General features: G+C 49.6%; 8 protein-coding genes across 8 annotated transcripts; 6 read left to right on the top strand and 2 right to left on the bottom strand.

Moving 5' to 3' along the window:
• Window positions 1-26: 26 nt before the first annotated feature.
• N7474_009881 (uncharacterized protein) lies at window positions 27-899 on the top strand (the record flags this gene model as incomplete). Its single annotated transcript, XM_057201291.1, has 1 exon — window positions 27-899. One exon carries the CDS (start codon window positions 27-29, stop codon window positions 897-899), a length of 873 nt encoding a protein of 290 aa, XP_057049278.1.
• A 766-nt stretch (window positions 900-1665) lies between these two features.
• On the bottom strand, window positions 1666-2289 carry N7474_009880 (uncharacterized protein; the record flags this gene model as incomplete). Its single annotated transcript, XM_057201290.1, has 2 exons — window positions 1666-2046; window positions 2095-2289. The coding sequence occupies 2 exons, from the start codon at window positions 2287-2289 to the stop codon at window positions 1666-1668; spliced, it is 576 nt and encodes a 191-aa protein (XP_057049277.1).
• Window positions 2290-4300: 2011 nt separating this feature from the next.
• N7474_009879 (glucose 1-dehydrogenase) lies at window positions 4301-5122 on the top strand (the record flags this gene model as incomplete). Its single annotated transcript, XM_057201289.1, has 1 exon — window positions 4301-5122. One exon carries the CDS (start codon window positions 4301-4303, stop codon window positions 5120-5122), a length of 822 nt encoding a protein of 273 aa, XP_057049276.1.
• A 2971-nt stretch (window positions 5123-8093) lies between these two features.
• N7474_009878 (uncharacterized protein) lies at window positions 8094-10549 on the top strand (the record flags this gene model as incomplete). Its single annotated transcript, XM_057201288.1, has 4 exons — window positions 8094-8465; window positions 8860-9323; window positions 9533-9860; window positions 9920-10549. The coding sequence occupies 4 exons, from the start codon at window positions 8094-8096 to the stop codon at window positions 10547-10549; spliced, it is 1794 nt and encodes a 597-aa protein (XP_057049275.1).
• Window positions 10550-11442: 893 nt separating this feature from the next.
• On the top strand, window positions 11443-13487 carry N7474_009877 (flavin-containing monooxygenase; the record flags this gene model as incomplete). The annotated part of the gene is made up of 5 exons (XM_057201287.1): window positions 11443-12035; window positions 12085-12338; window positions 12394-12530; window positions 12580-13026; window positions 13092-13487. The coding sequence occupies 5 exons, from the start codon at window positions 11443-11445 to the stop codon at window positions 13485-13487; spliced, it is 1827 nt and encodes a 608-aa protein (XP_057049274.1).
• A 780-nt stretch (window positions 13488-14267) lies between these two features.
• On the top strand, window positions 14268-14639 carry N7474_009876 (uncharacterized protein; the record flags this gene model as incomplete). The annotated part of the gene is made up of 1 exon (XM_057201286.1): window positions 14268-14639. One exon carries the CDS (start codon window positions 14268-14270, stop codon window positions 14637-14639), a length of 372 nt encoding a protein of 123 aa, XP_057049273.1.
• Window positions 14640-15492: 853 nt separating this feature from the next.
• On the bottom strand, window positions 15493-16963 carry N7474_009875 (AAA family ATPase VPS4; the record flags this gene model as incomplete). Its single annotated transcript, XM_057201285.1, has 4 exons — window positions 15493-15714; window positions 15776-16226; window positions 16276-16605; window positions 16662-16963. The coding sequence occupies 4 exons, from the start codon at window positions 16961-16963 to the stop codon at window positions 15493-15495; spliced, it is 1305 nt and encodes a 434-aa protein (XP_057049272.1).
• A 152-nt stretch (window positions 16964-17115) lies between these two features.
• N7474_009874 (tubulin-binding prefolding complex subunit YKE2) lies at window positions 17116-17830 on the top strand (the record flags this gene model as incomplete). The annotated part of the gene is made up of 5 exons (XM_057201284.1): window positions 17116-17131; window positions 17186-17341; window positions 17400-17595; window positions 17657-17717; window positions 17777-17830. 5 exons carry the CDS (start codon window positions 17116-17118, stop codon window positions 17828-17830), a joined length of 483 nt encoding a protein of 160 aa, XP_057049271.1.
• Between the last annotated feature and the right edge of the window lie 70 nt (window positions 17831-17900).

The raw sequence follows: 17900 nt of genomic DNA, 5'->3' as shown, positions 1-17900 counted from the left end.
TCTACCTTTATCTCTCAACGCCAAGAATGGACTCCATCAAATACACAAACCCAAGACAACTCCTGCAAGCACTAACCCACCTCTACATACTCCTCGAAAATCACCGAACAGGCCACCAATACCTCATCTTCTCCTCCGTCACGCGCACCCAGTTCGAAGAAGACCTCACCTCCCCACAAGCGCGTGCCTCATCCTCTAAATTCCTCAAATACTGCTATCACCATCCCACCCAGTCCCTAGCCGTCAAAGTCCCGCTACCGCTGCATTACCCTGGAGTGGCTAATATATTCAAGAAAATGGTTGACAGGCAGCTCTTCAAGATGGATCTTCTAGACACTGAGTACTGGAATGATGCTTTAGGGGATATTGTCTATATTGGGGACTGGGCTTTAGAACCAGATATTTCCTGGGTTCCGTCCGCGAAAACGAAATATACCAGTCCCTCCGTGGTACTCGAAGTCGGAACAGCGGAAGATTTTGCACAACTTGCCGATAAAGCGTCCATTTGGTTGGAAAGTTTCGAGTCTAACGTGCAGGCTTTTATCACGATTCAGCTTGACTACAACAACGAGGGTCTTGCTAGTGATACCGCCATCAAGATTGCGGTGTGGAGACTGGCTCCAACTAACAAGGCATATCAGAGCGTGTGGGTTGATATCGTTCGTTCGCGGGGCTTGCTCGGACGGCCGAGTACGTCTGCCCTGGGGTATTCGACTGATCCTGTAACCGAGATTGTAACTTCGGAGAAGGGAATTCGGTTGGAGCTCGAGCTTTTTAGTGGGAGGAAAGCTTCGAGAAACCCGTTCTCTGCAAGTGATGTTGTTCTTTCTCGGAGTTTGCTGGCAGGTTTTGCGGAGGAGTTTTGGGTAGTTAACAGGCGTGGTAGTGTGGATTATTAGATGGTGATGGGATAATGAAATTTGAGAGGGCCTGATAAGCTAGCTACTGGGTATTAACTTCACTGTTAAAAAACCATACTTCTCGCTGGCGACGGACTGTCATCCCGTTCCTATCACGGACGTACACCCACCAGAAAGCCGCGCACGGCACTCATACGGCGGTTCAACTGCTACTTGACGATCAAACCGGCGCGGATATGTCCTCCACCCCCGACTAGCAGTAGTTTCATATCGTCCTGTAAGTGAGGCCAGGACTCGCAGCAGCCCGATTCAATCACGCCGAAGAGCAATATGCAGAACAGTCGTGGCTTCATGTTGCAGAGCAGTCGAGGCATCAGGTTGCTCCCCTTCTGAGCCGCCGCCTCTCGGTGCCTCTGCCATTCTTTGAACAAATGGGCCTGGGTTTCTCCCTCTTGCAGGGGACACAGCCACAACAATCATATCAGAGCAGTACGGCTCCAAGTCATCATCACAATCCCAGAAAAGCTAAGTCCAATCCAAGATTTTCACGAGATCCACTTCATTGTCGGGAAGACTTTTATCAGACCGCTCGTGCCTGCCACTGAAACCGTAATTAATACCCTCCGGGCAATCACGATCTTCATCGGTCTTCGTCGAGGCGCTTGACGTTTCGAAGCTAGCCCATCACACTCACAGACGACCGACAGAGGCGAGTCGCTCGTGCCAGTGTCCGTAAAGTAAGTCGACACACGTTCTTCGCCATCTGCAGTTTGAGAGCTCAAAACGAGGTAGTTGAAATCAATTCTTATCGCACTACAGTCGAAGTGGCGACGGAATATACCTGTAGGGGAGGCAGGTGCCGATCGAAAACGCCCGGCGGGAGGGGGAGTCCGTCCTGGGTGAGCTCCCACTTTGCGGCCCGACTAAACTGCTCCGGATGGGCGCACAGCAGGGCTAGGTATCCGCACATGTCTAGCGCCTTATTCCACATCGGCGTTGCAGTAAGGAACCAGATGGCGTTCCGACGCAGGAGCCGCACCGACTGGTGGAGGCGAGTCCGGATTGTCTTAACTCGGAGCATCCCAGCACTAGTAAATGCACTATTAATTAGTCTGGGATCCATTGGAAACTCGATTTTGGGCAATGGGAGGACTAGACCTTTCTCCGTGGCCTCTTCAAATGCATCCTAAAGTTGATCCTAGCCAGAGTTTCTCTTGACGGGGTCCCAGGTCACTATAATGGTGATAGGAGTGTAATCGAAGGCTTGGGCTTGTGAAATCATGTAATCATCATCCTGAGTAGTGTTCACGGAACCAGGCTGCACAGGGGTCAATATGACCTGTGCCGGGTTGGTCGCGAGCAGGTCGGTCTCGCACGGGGTTCGAGGGGGCAGAAGGCTCAGAAGGTCGCCAATAATCCACTTCTCCATTTGAATAACACCTTACTTGATAGTCGATGACAGCTTCTTAGGCAGGTTTTCCAGCGAAGTACGCCGCAAATTTTCCCAGAATGTCCACATTACCGGAAGGCTCTTTTCAAGGTCTGTCTGGAGCATGGCCTGCAAGACTGAATTCCGTGTTGGAAATCTAGAATCGGCTGATTGGATATAGACTGTCAGGGACATATCTAGGCAGGCACAAGGTTCATGAACCTGAGAGTTTTGGTATCAATATCACGCGAATCGCTCGACACCCAGGTTAAGGATGTCAATCCGGTTGCGACCAGCTAACAGCGCCTCCCCGAAAACACCACGTCGTCGGATCCCGGGTCGTTGGCTTCTTGTGTGGTAGGGCTAGGGAACACCGTCTGCAGAAATTTCAGGTAATGAGTATGTGAAACAATTATCAAAAGTCGTGAACATACCTCGCTTTGTTCTAGTCTGGGCATGCCGTTTCGGTCATCATGAACAGCTCGATAGTCCTTGAGACACGATCTCCTTGTAACGTTTCCCGTTTGACGGTAATAACAGCCTTTATGGAGCCATTGCCGCCCACCAACAACGGGTTCATGTCATAATGAAGTTGTTCGTTCGACCCGCTCCACCGGGATTCTACCGAAAGAGTTCTTCACAGGGCCATATAATTCCTTGAAGCTCTCATATGTTATCGACTTGGATGGTCACGACGGCACATGAAAGACACTGCCGATACGTAGAAAACTGGGCAAATTGTCGCGCCCTTGGGTAGTCGCCGGAACAGTCTTGGCCGCTGTGGTTGTCACCGACGTTGATAACTGCGGTATGAACGAGCAGTTGATCGTGAAGGACGGAGGATGCAAGATAGAGTCTGGAAGATGGAGGCTGGAAAAAGGAAGAAGGGAAAGAGAAGAGGTGAGGTTGGGGTGTTTGCAGGTTTAAATAGGAAGGAGCTCTCTACCTCCAGGGGGTCTGGTCCCATTCAACCTGCGGGACAATCCGCTTGAATAGACAAAGAACCGAGTTAACCATGTTTGCCCATCAAACTTGGAACAATGTACAGAATTGAGGAACAATAATAGGATGTTTGTCTCTATTTATACAGACTTTACCACGACATACATCAATAGTAAGGACGTCTTGGCTTCATTCAACGCAGAACTACTAAGCCCTGGGACCACGATAAGGTGCAGTCTCGTCGCCAAAAGGGCACTGTTACCGGTAGGGCATACTGAACGACCCATGTTGACCAGCTTCTATCAACGAAGATGTTCTCGATCTCGCTGGGAGCGATCTCAAATTGGAAATCAGATGCCACATGAGTAAGATTAGCGGTTTCAATCTCTGCCTGATCAAGGACTGACGGGGTACTGCCCACCCTTTGCCTTTAGAGCAAAGGGTGGGCGGCAGCTTCCGTTACCTGGGAAGAGACCTGACAGGAGAGAGGTTGCCGCGCTGACTGTGGTGTAGTCGCGTCGGTTCAATCAAGGCCCTCAGTGCGGCATAACAACCTCGGCAATGTGCAGATCATCGTCGATCTTCTCAATATGATGGAGGGTGAAATCCCGACGGCTTAATGTAAGTTGGGCAGCCCCCCAACCATTTGGGAAATTTAGAACTGCACTTGATACATATCGCGATGATGCTCGGTCGAGGGATGCAGATCGAAAATCAGAGGATAACGACGGTGACCATTCGGACCTTGAGGACTGAAAATGCCGAGTAGGGCATTCATTAATTGTCGAGGGATAGCTGATAATGAGTGTTTCGGATACTCTAACCCCGCATCCTTTTCCTTTCCCCGCATACGTCTAACTGAATCCATCCGTGATGACTTCGGAACCATGTCCGTGTGGGTTCTCGAGGACCGTGAAACACCAGTAAAGGGCAATCACGTCCCGACGCAGTAGTAGGATGAGGGCGTCGCTATGCGAAGCTGGCTATAAAGTAATGCAGACATTGCACCGGCCCAAATGGCAGATGATATTCCTCTCTTGCTATCGCTCGCTTTTTACATCATCACATAATGACACAACAACAGAGCGCCTTCATTACAGGTGGCGCGTCCGGCCTGGGCAAAGCTATTGCCACCTGGCTAGCTGCCAAGGGGATCAAGGTGTTCATTGCGGATCGCGACGAAGCTGGAGCGAAAGCTGCGGCAGCTGAGATTCAGGGTGCATATAGTGTCGTGGATGTCACGAGCTGGGAATCACAACTGGCAGCCTTTCAAAAGGCTGTTGGCCTATTCGGCCGGATTGACTACGTCTATCCTATAGCCGGCATAGGAGAGAACAGCTTTCTTCCCACAACAACAACGGAGGAATTCCAGAAACCCAATTTGAGTATCATGGACGTCAATGTTTCTGGTCTGCTGTATACCGTCTCCCTCGCTGTACAACAGTTCCGGCGACAACAGCCCACTGTCTCTGGAATTCGTGGAAAAATCGTGGTCGCAGGATCCGTATGCGGCATCTATTGCTGTCCTTCCCTTCCCATGTACACGGCATCGAAGCATGCAGTCACGGGATTGGTTCGTTCCTTGGGTAAAGCTTTACTATCGGAGGGGGTTACTTTAAACTCGGTCAACCCAAATGTCGTGCGGACCAATTTCTCCACGGATAAATTCTATGATTCTTTGGACAGTGAGGGTTTGCTGACCCCGATGCAAGGCTGTCTCGATGCCTGCCAGCGGTTTTTGGACGATGATCAACTCTCAGGTCAAAATTTCGAGATCGGACCCAATTACGGCAAGGGCCAAGGGCTTGTGGAGCCGCAATTTGCGCCACTGGTTGATGAAGCACAGAAGCGTGTGTTTGATAAGCTGTTGGCTCGAGGCAACGCTCGGTGAATGATAACACGAGTCGGTACCAATTGAATATGAGATCTTGCCTGACGGCCTGCGTTTTGTATTAACCATTGCGTTCCTAGTTACTGTGTTTATTTGCCGCTTTGCCTTCTTAAATATATACATGGAAGACTTAGGGCTTATTATGCACCACTGGAACTTGCTACACTATTGCACGATAATGCGCGTGATGATAAAGGTTCTGAGCCATGACTCGCAAAAGAGCTGAATTCAGCACGGAGGGATTTGATTTATTCCGACCTGATAGTCCTTCCTTCGCCGATCGGTATTTGACCGAGAGTAGAGGTGTTGAGCAGAATGTATATGAAGTAACTTTTTAATAAGAGAAGATGTTCTTCCGTGTTAGATTGACACGATCTAGCCTATCCAACACCCTGGACTGTTAGTGTGGGGGCGGTGGAGGCTGAGCAGAAAAGCACTGTAGTATTTAAAGCTGATCTTCCCCCACATGCCTATCCTCTACCTGCATCAATTATTGGTGCTCATCGCCTTATTAATCCGAAGATTCGTCCTTCTCCGCCCCCGTGTCTACAAAAAGAGGTACAGGGGGCAACATGTTAGAGTTTAGTCCGGATATATGGTATCTCGTGTTCCAAGTAGTACGGCTTACCATATCAACTTTGATTTGACTACATTGCTAATAAATCTAACTAGCTGGATACGCAGGAAGATATCCGCAATGTATGTGAAGTTTCAAGATCATTCCACATATTAGCCATACCATTACTGTACAGATCGGTCGTCTTCAGAGCGTCGGAAACAACCACTCGCAGAGCCGACTGGGATACTTCCCCAAGTGAAGCTTTAGAACAACCTCAAGAAAAGCAAGGTCACTGTCCGCTTCTCTTTCGACTGTTGGACAATCGGAACGAGAGACTACGAGCTTTCGTGCGTAATGTGACATTCGAGGAGAATCGTTATACGAGTTATGAAGACAGAATCTATGAAAAACCTGAGCGACCCAACAATATGATTGCCAAACTGGTGGAAGCACTGCCAAATTTGGAGAATGTCTTGTAATATGCATCACTCTCTCACGATTCCTGCGACATGTGCTAATGACAATACAACAGCTTTCATACTGAATACCCGTTAGCAGACGATTTTATACATGCAATGTGCAACCATGGCAAATCCCCCAAACTCCATTTGCTCAGAGAGCGTGGCAAAACTCAAGTCACAACCCAGATGACTTGTGTTCACACACTACATATCAGGGTGCGCGATTGTATCACTGGCTGGAGCAGGGACATTTATTCATTACCCCCGGTTGAAATTGCTCTCCACAAGCTCTTTGCTGTTTGTCCAAATCTTCAGGAAATTTCTGTCCAGATTTACAGCTTTCGGACGGGATGTTGTCTTCCCACGGAACATCGTTCGACAACAATCGAGCCCCTCAAGCTGGGTGAAAATCAGTCTTTCCCGCCTTTGCAAAAACTTTCATTGAGTGGATACTTGCCGAAAGAAGTTGAAATACGCTATTGGCAAGACACGTCCCTTTGGTCTAGGCTCAAGTCACTTAGCCTGGGACCGGAGAAGACCCACGAGTTTCTAAAACCCATCACTGGCTGCGTGCAATTTTTGGCAGCATTCAAGATCACCACCTACAGTGACCCAGAACTAGACCAATGCCAAGAACTTGAGGATTTTTTGCTTTCTTTTGGCTCTTTGGAAGTTCTGACCATCAAGGGGTATTTCCCATCTGTTGAAGCGATCGGCCGTCATTCCAATTTGAGAAACCTCACATTGCATACAATCGAGGAGCCTGGTCGAGAAAGGCCTACGCTTGGGGAAGAGGGTCTCAAAGTTCTCAATGGTTACTGTCCCCATCTCGAGAGCTTCGAATTGGATGTGCGCCGTAACCTTCAGTGGGTGAGTATCGAAGTGAGAATTATAATGCTTTTCGGTATGAAAACTAATCATTTTTCTTCCAGCCCAAGGGTCCAATCATTACTCTAGCTAGCAGATTTCGCAATCTTCGTCATGTTGAGATTCATGTTGGACTAGAAATCAGAAGACTTCATGGACGATTCAAGCACGATTTTGGCAGTCACGATGGCGATAAGGAAGAATGTGACGAATATGGTGCAGACTGGAACGCCATTTTGGACTACGTGGAGGACCAGACAGAGAAAATTCTGACACCTTCGACTGCCAGGGATTTTGGACAGCTCTTCCTTGATAACAGATGCCTATCATCAAGGGTGCAAAAGGTTTTCCTCAATACTGGCGAACCATTACGTCGTTTTCCGCAACGGCCGCCAGGATATACGGCAACAGAAGAAACGAATGCGACGTCCTTTGAAATTCAACTGCCACAGAATGAAATCAGTGAGCTGGTTGTGACTGAGTTAGATGTTAGAAGATACCTCAAGGATGATTGGTGAGGCCAGACATTTGGCTCTACCTCGAACTGATTGTCATTGTTCAGTCGGACATGATACAATCGTCGGTTAGTTGGTCGATATCATTTACCCCGATCCCTCGCCGAACGACAGGCAGATACATGCAGACAAGCTTTAAAGCCCTAAACCCAAGACCATCTAGTCCAAAGAAAGCGATAATAAAGCAGGTACTCGGGCGAGCAGCGGCAGGGGCACATGAGCGGCACGTCTGGGAGTACGGTCCATACGTAGTTAAGCCACCTCTTTTGGCAAAGTCTCGCGTGCACGAACATCCGTGCTGATAAGAAAAGCCTTTTCTCTCCCTTCGTGCTTTTCAGTACACGTAATGATCCATGAAGACTTGTACAAGTTCCCATCCAAACAGAATGTGAGTCGGGGATGCAGGTACTTGCAGGTCACATGGCACTATCGTGTAACCCCTCTCCTTCTCACCTGCAGGTAAGACGCTCGTTCGCTCTCTTTAACAATTAAACCGATCTCCCTCTTCGGGCTCCTCTCCTCCTTGGTCTTCTGATCTATTGGAATAAACGTGTCCCCTTCTTGTTTTCATGGCTGTGCTGCCTTCCCCGGACGCCGGCCCCAGCAAAGTCCGGTCGTATTTGCTTGATCTCCTACTTCAAGAACACGAGGCCCCTTCCAAACTCGCCCAAACCTCTGCCGATAAGTGGGTGTTAGGCCACGGGAGGGACCTGCGGCGGCAATCCCGGGAGCAATTCAGCCAGCTCTTCGGAGAGTCAGTGGGTCCATATGTGTACCAAAGCGTCAGAAGAGATGTGGAGGCCGAACGGCGATCGTCCCCCGAATGGAAACGCACCTACTGGATCATGGTGACTGTCAGCGTTGCTGCTACCCTCTTCCTGATCCAGGCGTATTACTCGAACTCGCTGGCGCAGAGGGTGGATAATATAGGATATGCGATGGTGAGTTTTGGGCCGACCATGCTTCTCTGTGCGTTTGGATCGCCGAGCGACAATATTTTCTCGGGAGCGTTACTAGTAGGAATGTATATAACAGGTTGTGCGCTTATCTGGTGTTTGTACAAGCTGAAGTTGATAGGGTGAAGTTTTAAGGGCCAGTGAGGACCTATCGAGTATACAACCATAGTAGATTTTTCGACCTAGAAACTACATAGCATACAATCGACGCGCCCTTAACGAACCTGGAATTCATCACACATTAGTTGATTAGTTGGCATCTTTGGGTAGGTGGGGCTAGCTCCGCACGAAGCTCGAGGCGCAGCAACACATTCACCTTTGGCATTCACGAAACTCCGACCAGCTTTTCAAATCTACTGAGGCTAATCTCTGAGTCTAGTTGATCTGCGTCGTTATTGCGATGGCGGAAGTTGTTGGTGTTGTTTCGAGCGCCATCACTTTCGCGACCGTTGTCTCCCAAGTCACGGAGTCTATAATCACGATCAGGGACTACTGGAGCCAGTTTCGTGATGCACCCAATGACCTCAAATGTCTAATGCGGGATCTTGAATTGTTTGGACTCATTCTAGCTGAAATCGAGGAAGATCTATCACAAGATGCTTTCGCATTCGCCCTAAAGGGCAGTAAGCACGCTTTGCAAAGTTTGGAATTTTGTAGAGAAGCCGCGACAAACCTACAAACGATATCTGACGACCTTTTGCATGACATGAATTCCTCTAGTCATCTGCGAAAATCTTATGCTGCCGCAAAAGTGGTAATGCAGAGAGGGAAAGTAGAAAGGCATATTGCCCGGCTACGAAACGCGATTCAATTGCTATCACTGTCCCAGCAGAGCTATACGAGGTTTGTAATATCTGATGTATTGCAATCCTCTTACCTGCTAATACAAGTAGAGCGCTTCTACGGGTTCAGCCTGATTTGATTGCCGAGAAACTAGCGCAAAACAACAAAACCACAGCAACATTCAAGCCGAAAACTTACGGTCATGGTGCGTTCCCATACGGGATGAACAAGAAAACTCAGTTTTAGCTGACACTACGAGCAACAGAGAGCCATTCAAAGAGCAAGCCACCTGATTCATTGAACGATACAACAGAAAGGGTGTCACGGGGCAAGATGTCTCACCACGCTCACGCATCCAAATATTTGTGGCGCCTCAGCTTACCATCCTGGCTGAGTTCAAAGGCTCTAGAAGTATACAGTGAGAGAGTTCAACAAGGCTGGCAATGGGTTTTTCGAACGTACAATGTGATCCCGTCAACATCGAAGGTAGTCTCATCGACGGTAGCTGGCAATATTGAAGATTTGCAAAACCTATTTGCCACGAAACAGGCCTCTCCTTTTGATCGAACAGATCGCTTCGGGTACACGCTCCTACACGTATGTAGAATTCCACATTCTACACTTGAAAGCCAAGAGTTACTAAATAGATTTTCAAGTACGCCATGCTCGGACCTAGGAAGGAGGAGGTTCTGAAATTTCTCCTCAATCAGGAAGTTGACTCTTCTATCGCAGGGGCCCATCCCAATCTCGAAACACCGCTCAATATGTTGGTATTCTGTGGGACCCTTGGACTTGGCAAGGGTCAGCCATTGCTTCCGTGTTTACGTCTTCTACTTCGCTATACGAAAGAAACCTCTTACGAAGACACACCAGAAGAAACGATAGGTGGAGATTTATCCCGGTTTCGTGGGTCAAGCGAGGAGTTCAGGTTTTTACAACAGCATTGCTGTCCTTCATATTACGAAATGCCCCAAGAAACAAGAATTGCAGTGGCTTCGAAGGCCGCATTTGGTGTTTGGGATGCCTATCATATGCCTAAATTGATCGAAACGATGCTTGGACCAACTCCTTTGTCAGCCAAAGATCTCCAAATCAAAGGGCCATGGCGTTTTGATTCAAAGAACACGACACTTGTACATTGTGTCGTGAGGAAGATTGGAGCAAGTCAGGCTGCTCTGCAAGGGTCTCATCCATGGAAAAGACAAGTTCGCCATCAAAGTCAGAGTTCCAGACTCTTTCTTTACCTCAATATGAGGGAAGGATACTATTATCTCTACAAATCGTAGAATAAACTGTTTATGGAGTTCTTGCAAGCTGGTGTGGATTTGAACCACGTTGTTGACCAACAGACCCCGTTGCTTGCATTCTTAGAGGGATATCTCGACTGGCTCGATGTGTCTAGATGTCAGATCTGGTCTCCAAGTGAGGCACTTCGAAAATGGTTAACAGATCTGAAATCTACTGGCATTGATTTACAGAGATTCGGGGAAATAGAGGACAGCATCTGGAAAAGGGAACTTATCCAGAGAAACTTTGGCTCGGGAGACGGAGAAAATCTTAGTTGCCATCGACTGATAGGATTCTCTTATGGCTCATGTGTTGACGACTGGACTGTGTGGCTATCCCCAAAATTGGATAGCTTTATAGGAGGTTTTTGGGGATTAGTAGAGCGACCTGCAGAGACGATGGCCGGTGGATGGCCCGGCGAATGAATGGCCCTAGCACCTTTTTGATTAATGACTTTTAATACAATCTATATTATAAATCCCGTCATTTTTACAGTTGCTCTAGGGCTATATTTCACCCTCCTTTCCATAAAGGTTTGAATATACAAGTTTATGATGAGCGCGCAGCATTTCTTCATCGCCGCCGAAAGCAGGCCAAAAACAATGCAGATATTTTCAGAAAAAAGACTCCCAAGCATAACCATCTCTTCCGAAGAGATATAGCGGAGATAAAATGGCCGAATATGTCTAAAGCACTGAGGCAAAGAGGGGGCGGGGAATGAGGAGCCAGGGAAGCTCCAAAAGCGAAAGATCGGAGACAGAGTCTCCGCCATGCTACCGCGCTTTTCGGTGATCTATCCGATCAAAGAGCTCTCCCAGGCAAGTGATTTAGCGCTGGACTATATTTTTATTCTTGAACTTTGCAACGTCAACATTCCCTAACAACTACCACAATGGGAGAATATCGGCCACCCGACACGTTTCAAATCGGCAGCAATAGACCAGGCCCTCATCCATCATCGACAGGCCGCCCCGTGGACCATCCGGAATGGCATCAAACAACGCCCAGCGGATATCAGGTGGGATCAAATCTGCTGGGTGAGCCCTGGAGTAACGATCAGCCTTTCAAAGTCATCGTGATGGGTGCTGGGGCTGCAGGGATTGATTTCCTCCACCATGCGCCTAAAGCTCTCGCCGGGCTCAACGTTCAGATCAAGTGCTTCGAGAAAAATGCCGACGTCGGTGGAACGTGGTACGAGAACCGATATCCCGGTTGTGCTTGCGATGGACCCTCTCCTAGCTACCAGTTCGCCTGGAGACCGAACCCCGACTGGTCGAAGTACTACTGTGGCTCGCCGGAGATTTGGCAGTATCTAAAAGGAATTGTCCTTGACGAAGGGCTAGATCAATATATCCAGCTGCAGACAAAAATCGTGAAGGCTTCCTGGGATGACACAAAGTCGAAGTGGATCCTCGTCGTCTCCAATGCCACGAAACAGTGGGAGGAGGAGTGTGATGTGTTCCTGAACGGCACTGGATTTCTCAAGTGAGTGCACTTTTGAAGAGGGTCTGAATCTAGTTACTAACGTTCTCAGTCATTGGAAATGGCCCAATATTGCTGGCATAGACACTTTCAAGGGCCGTCTGTTCCATACGGCGGCATACGAGGAAGGATATGATCTAAAAGGAAAGCGAGTTGCTGTTATCGGGAGTGGATCCTCGGGAGTCCAGGTTGTCGCATCGATATATCCTGAAGTATCAAAGCTTTACACTTGGGTGCGCAGTCCGACGTGGATCACCGCGGGCTTTGCACAGAAGTTCGCTGGCCCTGACGGAGCCAATTTAGAGTGTTGGTTTGTCCTGAAGATCTCATAAGTCAACCATAATTGCTGACCAAGAGATAGATTCTGAAGAACAAAAGGCAGAATGGCGCCGGCATCCTGAAAAATATCGCGAGTATCGCAAGGTCATCGAGGATGAGATCAACCTTCGCTTTAAGGGTGTATTGAGGAACACAGCTGAGTCCCATAATGGAAATGAGGTGAGGTTACATTGGACTCAATTTGATTTACATGCTTACAAGAATACAGTTCTCTTATAAAGAAATGTACCGCAAGCTGAATGGAGACCCCCGCCTGGTGGACAAGATCATTCCCAAAGACTTCAACGTGGGCTGTCGACGACCAACGCCGGGCAATGGCTACCTAGAGGCACTGGTCGGTGAGAAGACCACTACCTTTACGGAGACCATTTCTTGCATCACGCCGAAGGGTTTCAAGGACCATACCGGTCAAGAATACGAGTGTGATGTAATTATTTGTGCTACGGGTTTCGATACTTCTTTCCGACCTCGTTTCCCCGTTGTCGGTATTAACGGAGTGAGCCTTGCCGAGCGTTGGGAGAAAGTACCGGAGAGCTACATGGGTATTGCAGCGCCCAGCATGCCCAACTATTTCATGTTCACAGGGCCTTTCACTCCCGTGGCACAGGGAGCTATCCTGCCAATCCTCACCTCGATGAGTAATTACTTCTTGAAGGTTCGATGCCACTCTGATAATTTGTCAACTCGGGACATACAGGGCTTACTATTTGTTATTCTTAGGTCATCGAGAAGATGTACAAACAACATATTCGCCGGATGACGCCAAAGGAATCCGTTATTGAAGATTTTATGGACCATAGCCGTGCCTATCTTCAAAGGACGTGCTGGGCGGACCCGTGCAAGAGCTGGTTCAAGCAGGGCAAGGCTGACGGTCCAATTGTGATGTGGCCAGGATCTCGACTGTTGTTTTTCGAAGCTGTCAAGGACCCCCAGTGGGAAGATTACGAGATTGAATATCGGTCAGGCAATCGCTTCGGGTTTTTTGGCAGTGGATTTGTGCCGTATGAGTTTGGAGCCGCGGGAGAGAGCTCTCCATATCTCAATGGTGACTTTGTGCATGCTCTCCCTAGGAAAGAGGTCGAAGAAAGAATTGCGAAGAGCAGGGCCGGTCAGTGAACATGCAGAGGTAAACGATCTTCCTTAATGGGGTTGATGTCTCTCCTGTTGTTTTTGATTTGAATGAAATATAGCAAACACATTTAAATAAACAAAGATTTTGAAGCATCAAGCTCTTTAGGGTTCCTGTAGGCACATGTATTGATGCCTGGGTGCCTGAATGGGCTCCTTCCTTTGTAGACTATAAAAAACCCTCAACTCTTCCCTCTGCTTGCCTTTTCCTTATTCCTTCTTCCATCATCCTCCATAATCTCCACTCCACCCAAACTTTCTCTTTCAATAACAATTTGAAAAGGTCGGCGATGAACAGCGCGTTCAGGTTGGGCTCTATTCATGTCCACGTGGACGAAGCTATGATGGTGGCATATGGGCAACTGTCGCGTGAGTACCATGCCCCATGTCAAAGTTGGCCAACATCACGATACTGAACGGCATATTCCAGGCAACCACAGCGTCTTGAGGATCAACAAATCCTTTCTTGTGTTCGTGCCTTCGCAGTTCGTGGGTTTTATATCCACATTCTACAAGTTATATAAAAGCCAAAATATAGCTCTTCTCGATTGGACAGAGCCCAGAAGGGGGATCAGGGTGACAGGTACTGCCATATCCATGGCCCTTGGCGTGAACTCAGGCTAAGAAAATGACAGATCTATGCCCGCTGACAGGCAATCGAATCCGTTTATCAACCATGCCGCATCTCTACTACAAGAAAAAGCGACCGCGACAACCTGTCTCACGCTCTGTCTACGATTGTTTGGCTCCCTAGTGTTCTCAGTCGGAATGGAGCTGTCGATGGATGAGGACGCTGCCTATGCCGGCTGCAGCGTTAACATCGTCAAGCGCATGAAGCAACACAGGAGAGAGAACAGGAAGATTGAGCCCATCAAGAACCTCGTTTATTCGCACCTCCGAGAGCAGGAATTGACGTGCAAGGAGAGAATCCCAGCCTTGCTCGCGTTTCCTCTGGCAAAGCGGATGCATCTCGAACTCGTTGAGGGCATCTTTACTATATGGCTAGACACCCTAAACAAGCCAGAGAAGGACTACCGGATAGTGGCCTTGGCTAACTCTAAGCTCGCGCGGAGCATCCGCAAGGGGCCTAACCGTGCTGAGGTCAATAATCTGGCTTACCCACCGCGTTCTACCTCTTAAGTCTGCTGGGCCACCCCGGACCTGCGCCAAACCTCACTGCTACGCTAAGGAGGGCGAGGTTCCGGGACCCTTTGGCCGTGGAAAACTTGACTGGAGAGCGCAGAAAATCAGACTGTACCAAATCCTTTCCCATAGGTCATGCGAATGCCTATCCCACAGCCCATGCTCTTGCGGCAGAGCCGATTGGTCCTAGGTCGTCTCCAGGCAATTGTCTCCGGTTCCCCGTTCGGTGCTAGATACACCCGTGCGGACAACGCCTGTCTCTTCGGCATGCGGCGGCAAGCCAGCGTGCCCGCGAATTTACCAATCTCCGGCGGCGCGTACAGGAATCTTTCACAACCTGACAGATCTCCACGCGGGTCTTTGAGAGATTCATCAGGTCTTCGCACGGGAAGAATACGGCCGGCGCGGTTTGGAGAAAAGGCAGTTCAAGTCCTATACATCATTGTCCACATCCCATCTGCGAGTGGTGCGTCACCTGGTCCAGATTTGGGATAGGCATAGAGATTTCTAGGGACAGAACTAGATAGAATACAGCCAGCTCTATGTATATCATAATCTCTCCCTACCTTCAATCTCCATCTTGAACTTACGGACACCTACACATTATATAAACGAGAGCTAAAGTGGAAAAGAAAGGCCATGCTTGTATATTTGCGGGAAACCTCTGCGACGAAAACAAAAGGAACTAACTCATGACGCCTCACCAATAAGCGCTTCTGAACACCGAATGAGAGAGAAAAACAGATCATAGGGCACGGAATCCGAATCCACCAAGCAAGGCCAAGTGTTGGCGGTGGTGGATCAATGCAGAGAACAAATGTGTAAGACGAGGAAACAAACCAAAACAAGGCTAGGCACCCTCGCTGCCGAACTCCTCGGTCCATTCGGCGTTCCGCTTGAGATCGTCCTGGCTGACGGTGGGTCTGGAATTCGCGACCGCCTTGAGGAAATCCTTCAGGACGAGTGGTGGCTCGAGGAGCTGTTCTGCTTCGATGCTGAGCCAGGTCATCTCCACTGCGCCGGCGTCTCCTGGGGAGCATGGGGTGAATTTTTCTGCGCCCTCGTGGGTTACCTGTTTTTGTTTTTTCTTTAGTGGAAGGCATCTTTTTTGAAAGAGGAGCTGCGATACAAACCTTCTTATAGTGTGTCGCAGTTTGAATTTTGCGAATGGGCTGCATCAGAGCATCTTGCACGGCAATGCTGATATCGCTACCGGAGTAGCCATCGCTCATCTCCGCCAACTTCCGATAATCCGCCTGGGTCAGCTCGCACGGCGTGGAGCCCACGGCCAGCATGAACATCTTCATCCGTGCGTTGAGATCTGGCAGACTGATGTGCACTCGGCGTTGGAAACGCCGCCGAATGGCGGCGTCGAGTTGCCAGGGGATATTGGTTGCGCCCAAGATCAAAACGCCCTTGGAGTCTTTGCCGACACCGTCCATCTGCACAAGCAGTTCGGTTTTGATCCGTCGGGACGCCTCGGATTCTCCTTCGCCACGCGGGCCGCACAGAGCGTCGACTTCATCAATAAAGATGATCGCCGGCTTGTTTTCACGTGCCATATTGAAAAGTTGCTTAACCAGTCTTTGGTAGCGTTAGTAGCTTGATCCCCAGAAAGCATAATTGTCCGTACCTCTCACTTTCTCCCATCCACTTCGATACCAGGTCACTGGAGCTGACGCTAAAGAATGTGCTGTTGGCCTCCGTCGCAACGGCCTTGGCGAGGTACGATTTACCCGTACCGGGAGGGCCGTAGAGCAAGATGCCCTTCCAGGGCTGGCGCTTGCCCGTAAACAGATGTGGAAACTTTATAGGAAGAATGACCGCCTCTTTCAAGGCCTCCTTCGCGCCCTCTAAGCCCGCAACATCCTCCCACTTGATATTCGGCTTGTCAGACAAGATCGCGCCCTGGAGAGCAGACCGGAGCTTTTTCGCATCGGCATCTTCACTGTCGTCTTCCTTGCTGCAAGACTGCCGTTAGTACTGATATGTCCTTCAAAGATGGGCGGGTGTGCGTACTCTCCCTTCCCACTGCCCTGCGCAACACTGCCATTCGTACCCAACGCGCTAGGTTTCTTGCGATTATCCGCAGAGGCGAGGTGGTTCTTCAGCTTCTCGGCGCGGTCCATGTACTCGCCAGTCTTTGCGCGGATCATCTCCTTGGACCGCGGGTTCTTCTCCCATTTCAGGGCCAGCATGAACAACTCCAGCGCGGAGTAGTACTGCTGGTAGGCCTTCTCGTACTCGCCCTCATTGTCGTTCTCGATCGCCTTTTTGACTGTGTCGATTGCCCGCCCTAGGAAATCCGTATTGTTACTCATGGCTGGATGGTGGTGGTGGCGACGCGAGACAGAAAGCGGGGGAGGGAATCGAAGGGTTGGAGGGGTGTTGTCGCGTGTGGGTGATGGTGGGGGAGGAGGAGGACGAGAGGCGAGGGCGTAGGCAGCAATAGAGCAAAAGAGAGAGGTGGCGTATGAGTAAGGAAGTAAGTGAGTGAGGAAGTATGGATGGATGAGCGTGGGGAAGAAACAGAAGAAAACCAGTCAGTGATTTGGCGCGGGCGGGCAGACCAAGCAAGCCAGTGTCGTCAACGGGATCGCCGCTTTTCCCTCCTCCCACCACCATTTACCCGCCAGGCACCATGGACGCCCAGAAACAGCTGCAGGCCCTGTCCGACGAATTCCAGCAGCTGCAGACGGGTATGTATTTTTCTATTGAATGATTGTCATGATCATCACGCTGACACGCAGTCCTCAGAACTCGAGGGCCTGGTCGACGCCCGCCAGAAGCTCGAATCGCAGCAGCAGGAGAACCAGGGCGTGCAGAGCGAATTCGCCCAGCTGGACGATGAATCCAGCGTCTACAAACTTGTTGGTCCCGTGTTATTGAAACAAGACAAGAACGAGGCTGTCATGGCTGTCAATGGGCGGTTGGAGTTTATTGAGAAGGAAATGTTGGTGCTAGCAAGCATTCTCCCGCTGGATGATCGCGCTAACCGGTTGCTCCCTATACAGCAAGCGCATTGAGGGACAAATCGAAGAGGTTGAGGAGAAGAGTGAGAAGAAGCGCTCTGAGGTAAATTTGCGTTCGCCGTCCACTGCCACAGGCACCACGCTGACTGACGGCTTCTTCAGGTCATCCAATTGCAAAGTCAGGCCCAACAGCAGGCTGCGAGTGCTCCTGCGTAGGCTCGTCCCGGATGAAGAATGGGTTGAGGAACTACCAAAAACAGAAATATACCCTGGAAAGATGTGACGC

Source organism: Penicillium riverlandense (genome assembly GCF_028828495.1).
Source record: "Penicillium riverlandense strain IBT 135883 chromosome Unknown utg000008l_segment0_segment0, whole genome shotgun sequence".
NCBI classification, from domain to species: domain Eukaryota; kingdom Fungi; phylum Ascomycota; class Eurotiomycetes; order Eurotiales; family Aspergillaceae; genus Penicillium; species Penicillium riverlandense.
The sequence above is the reverse complement of the archived record's forward strand: the minus strand, read 5'-3'. Positions and strand labels throughout refer to the sequence as shown.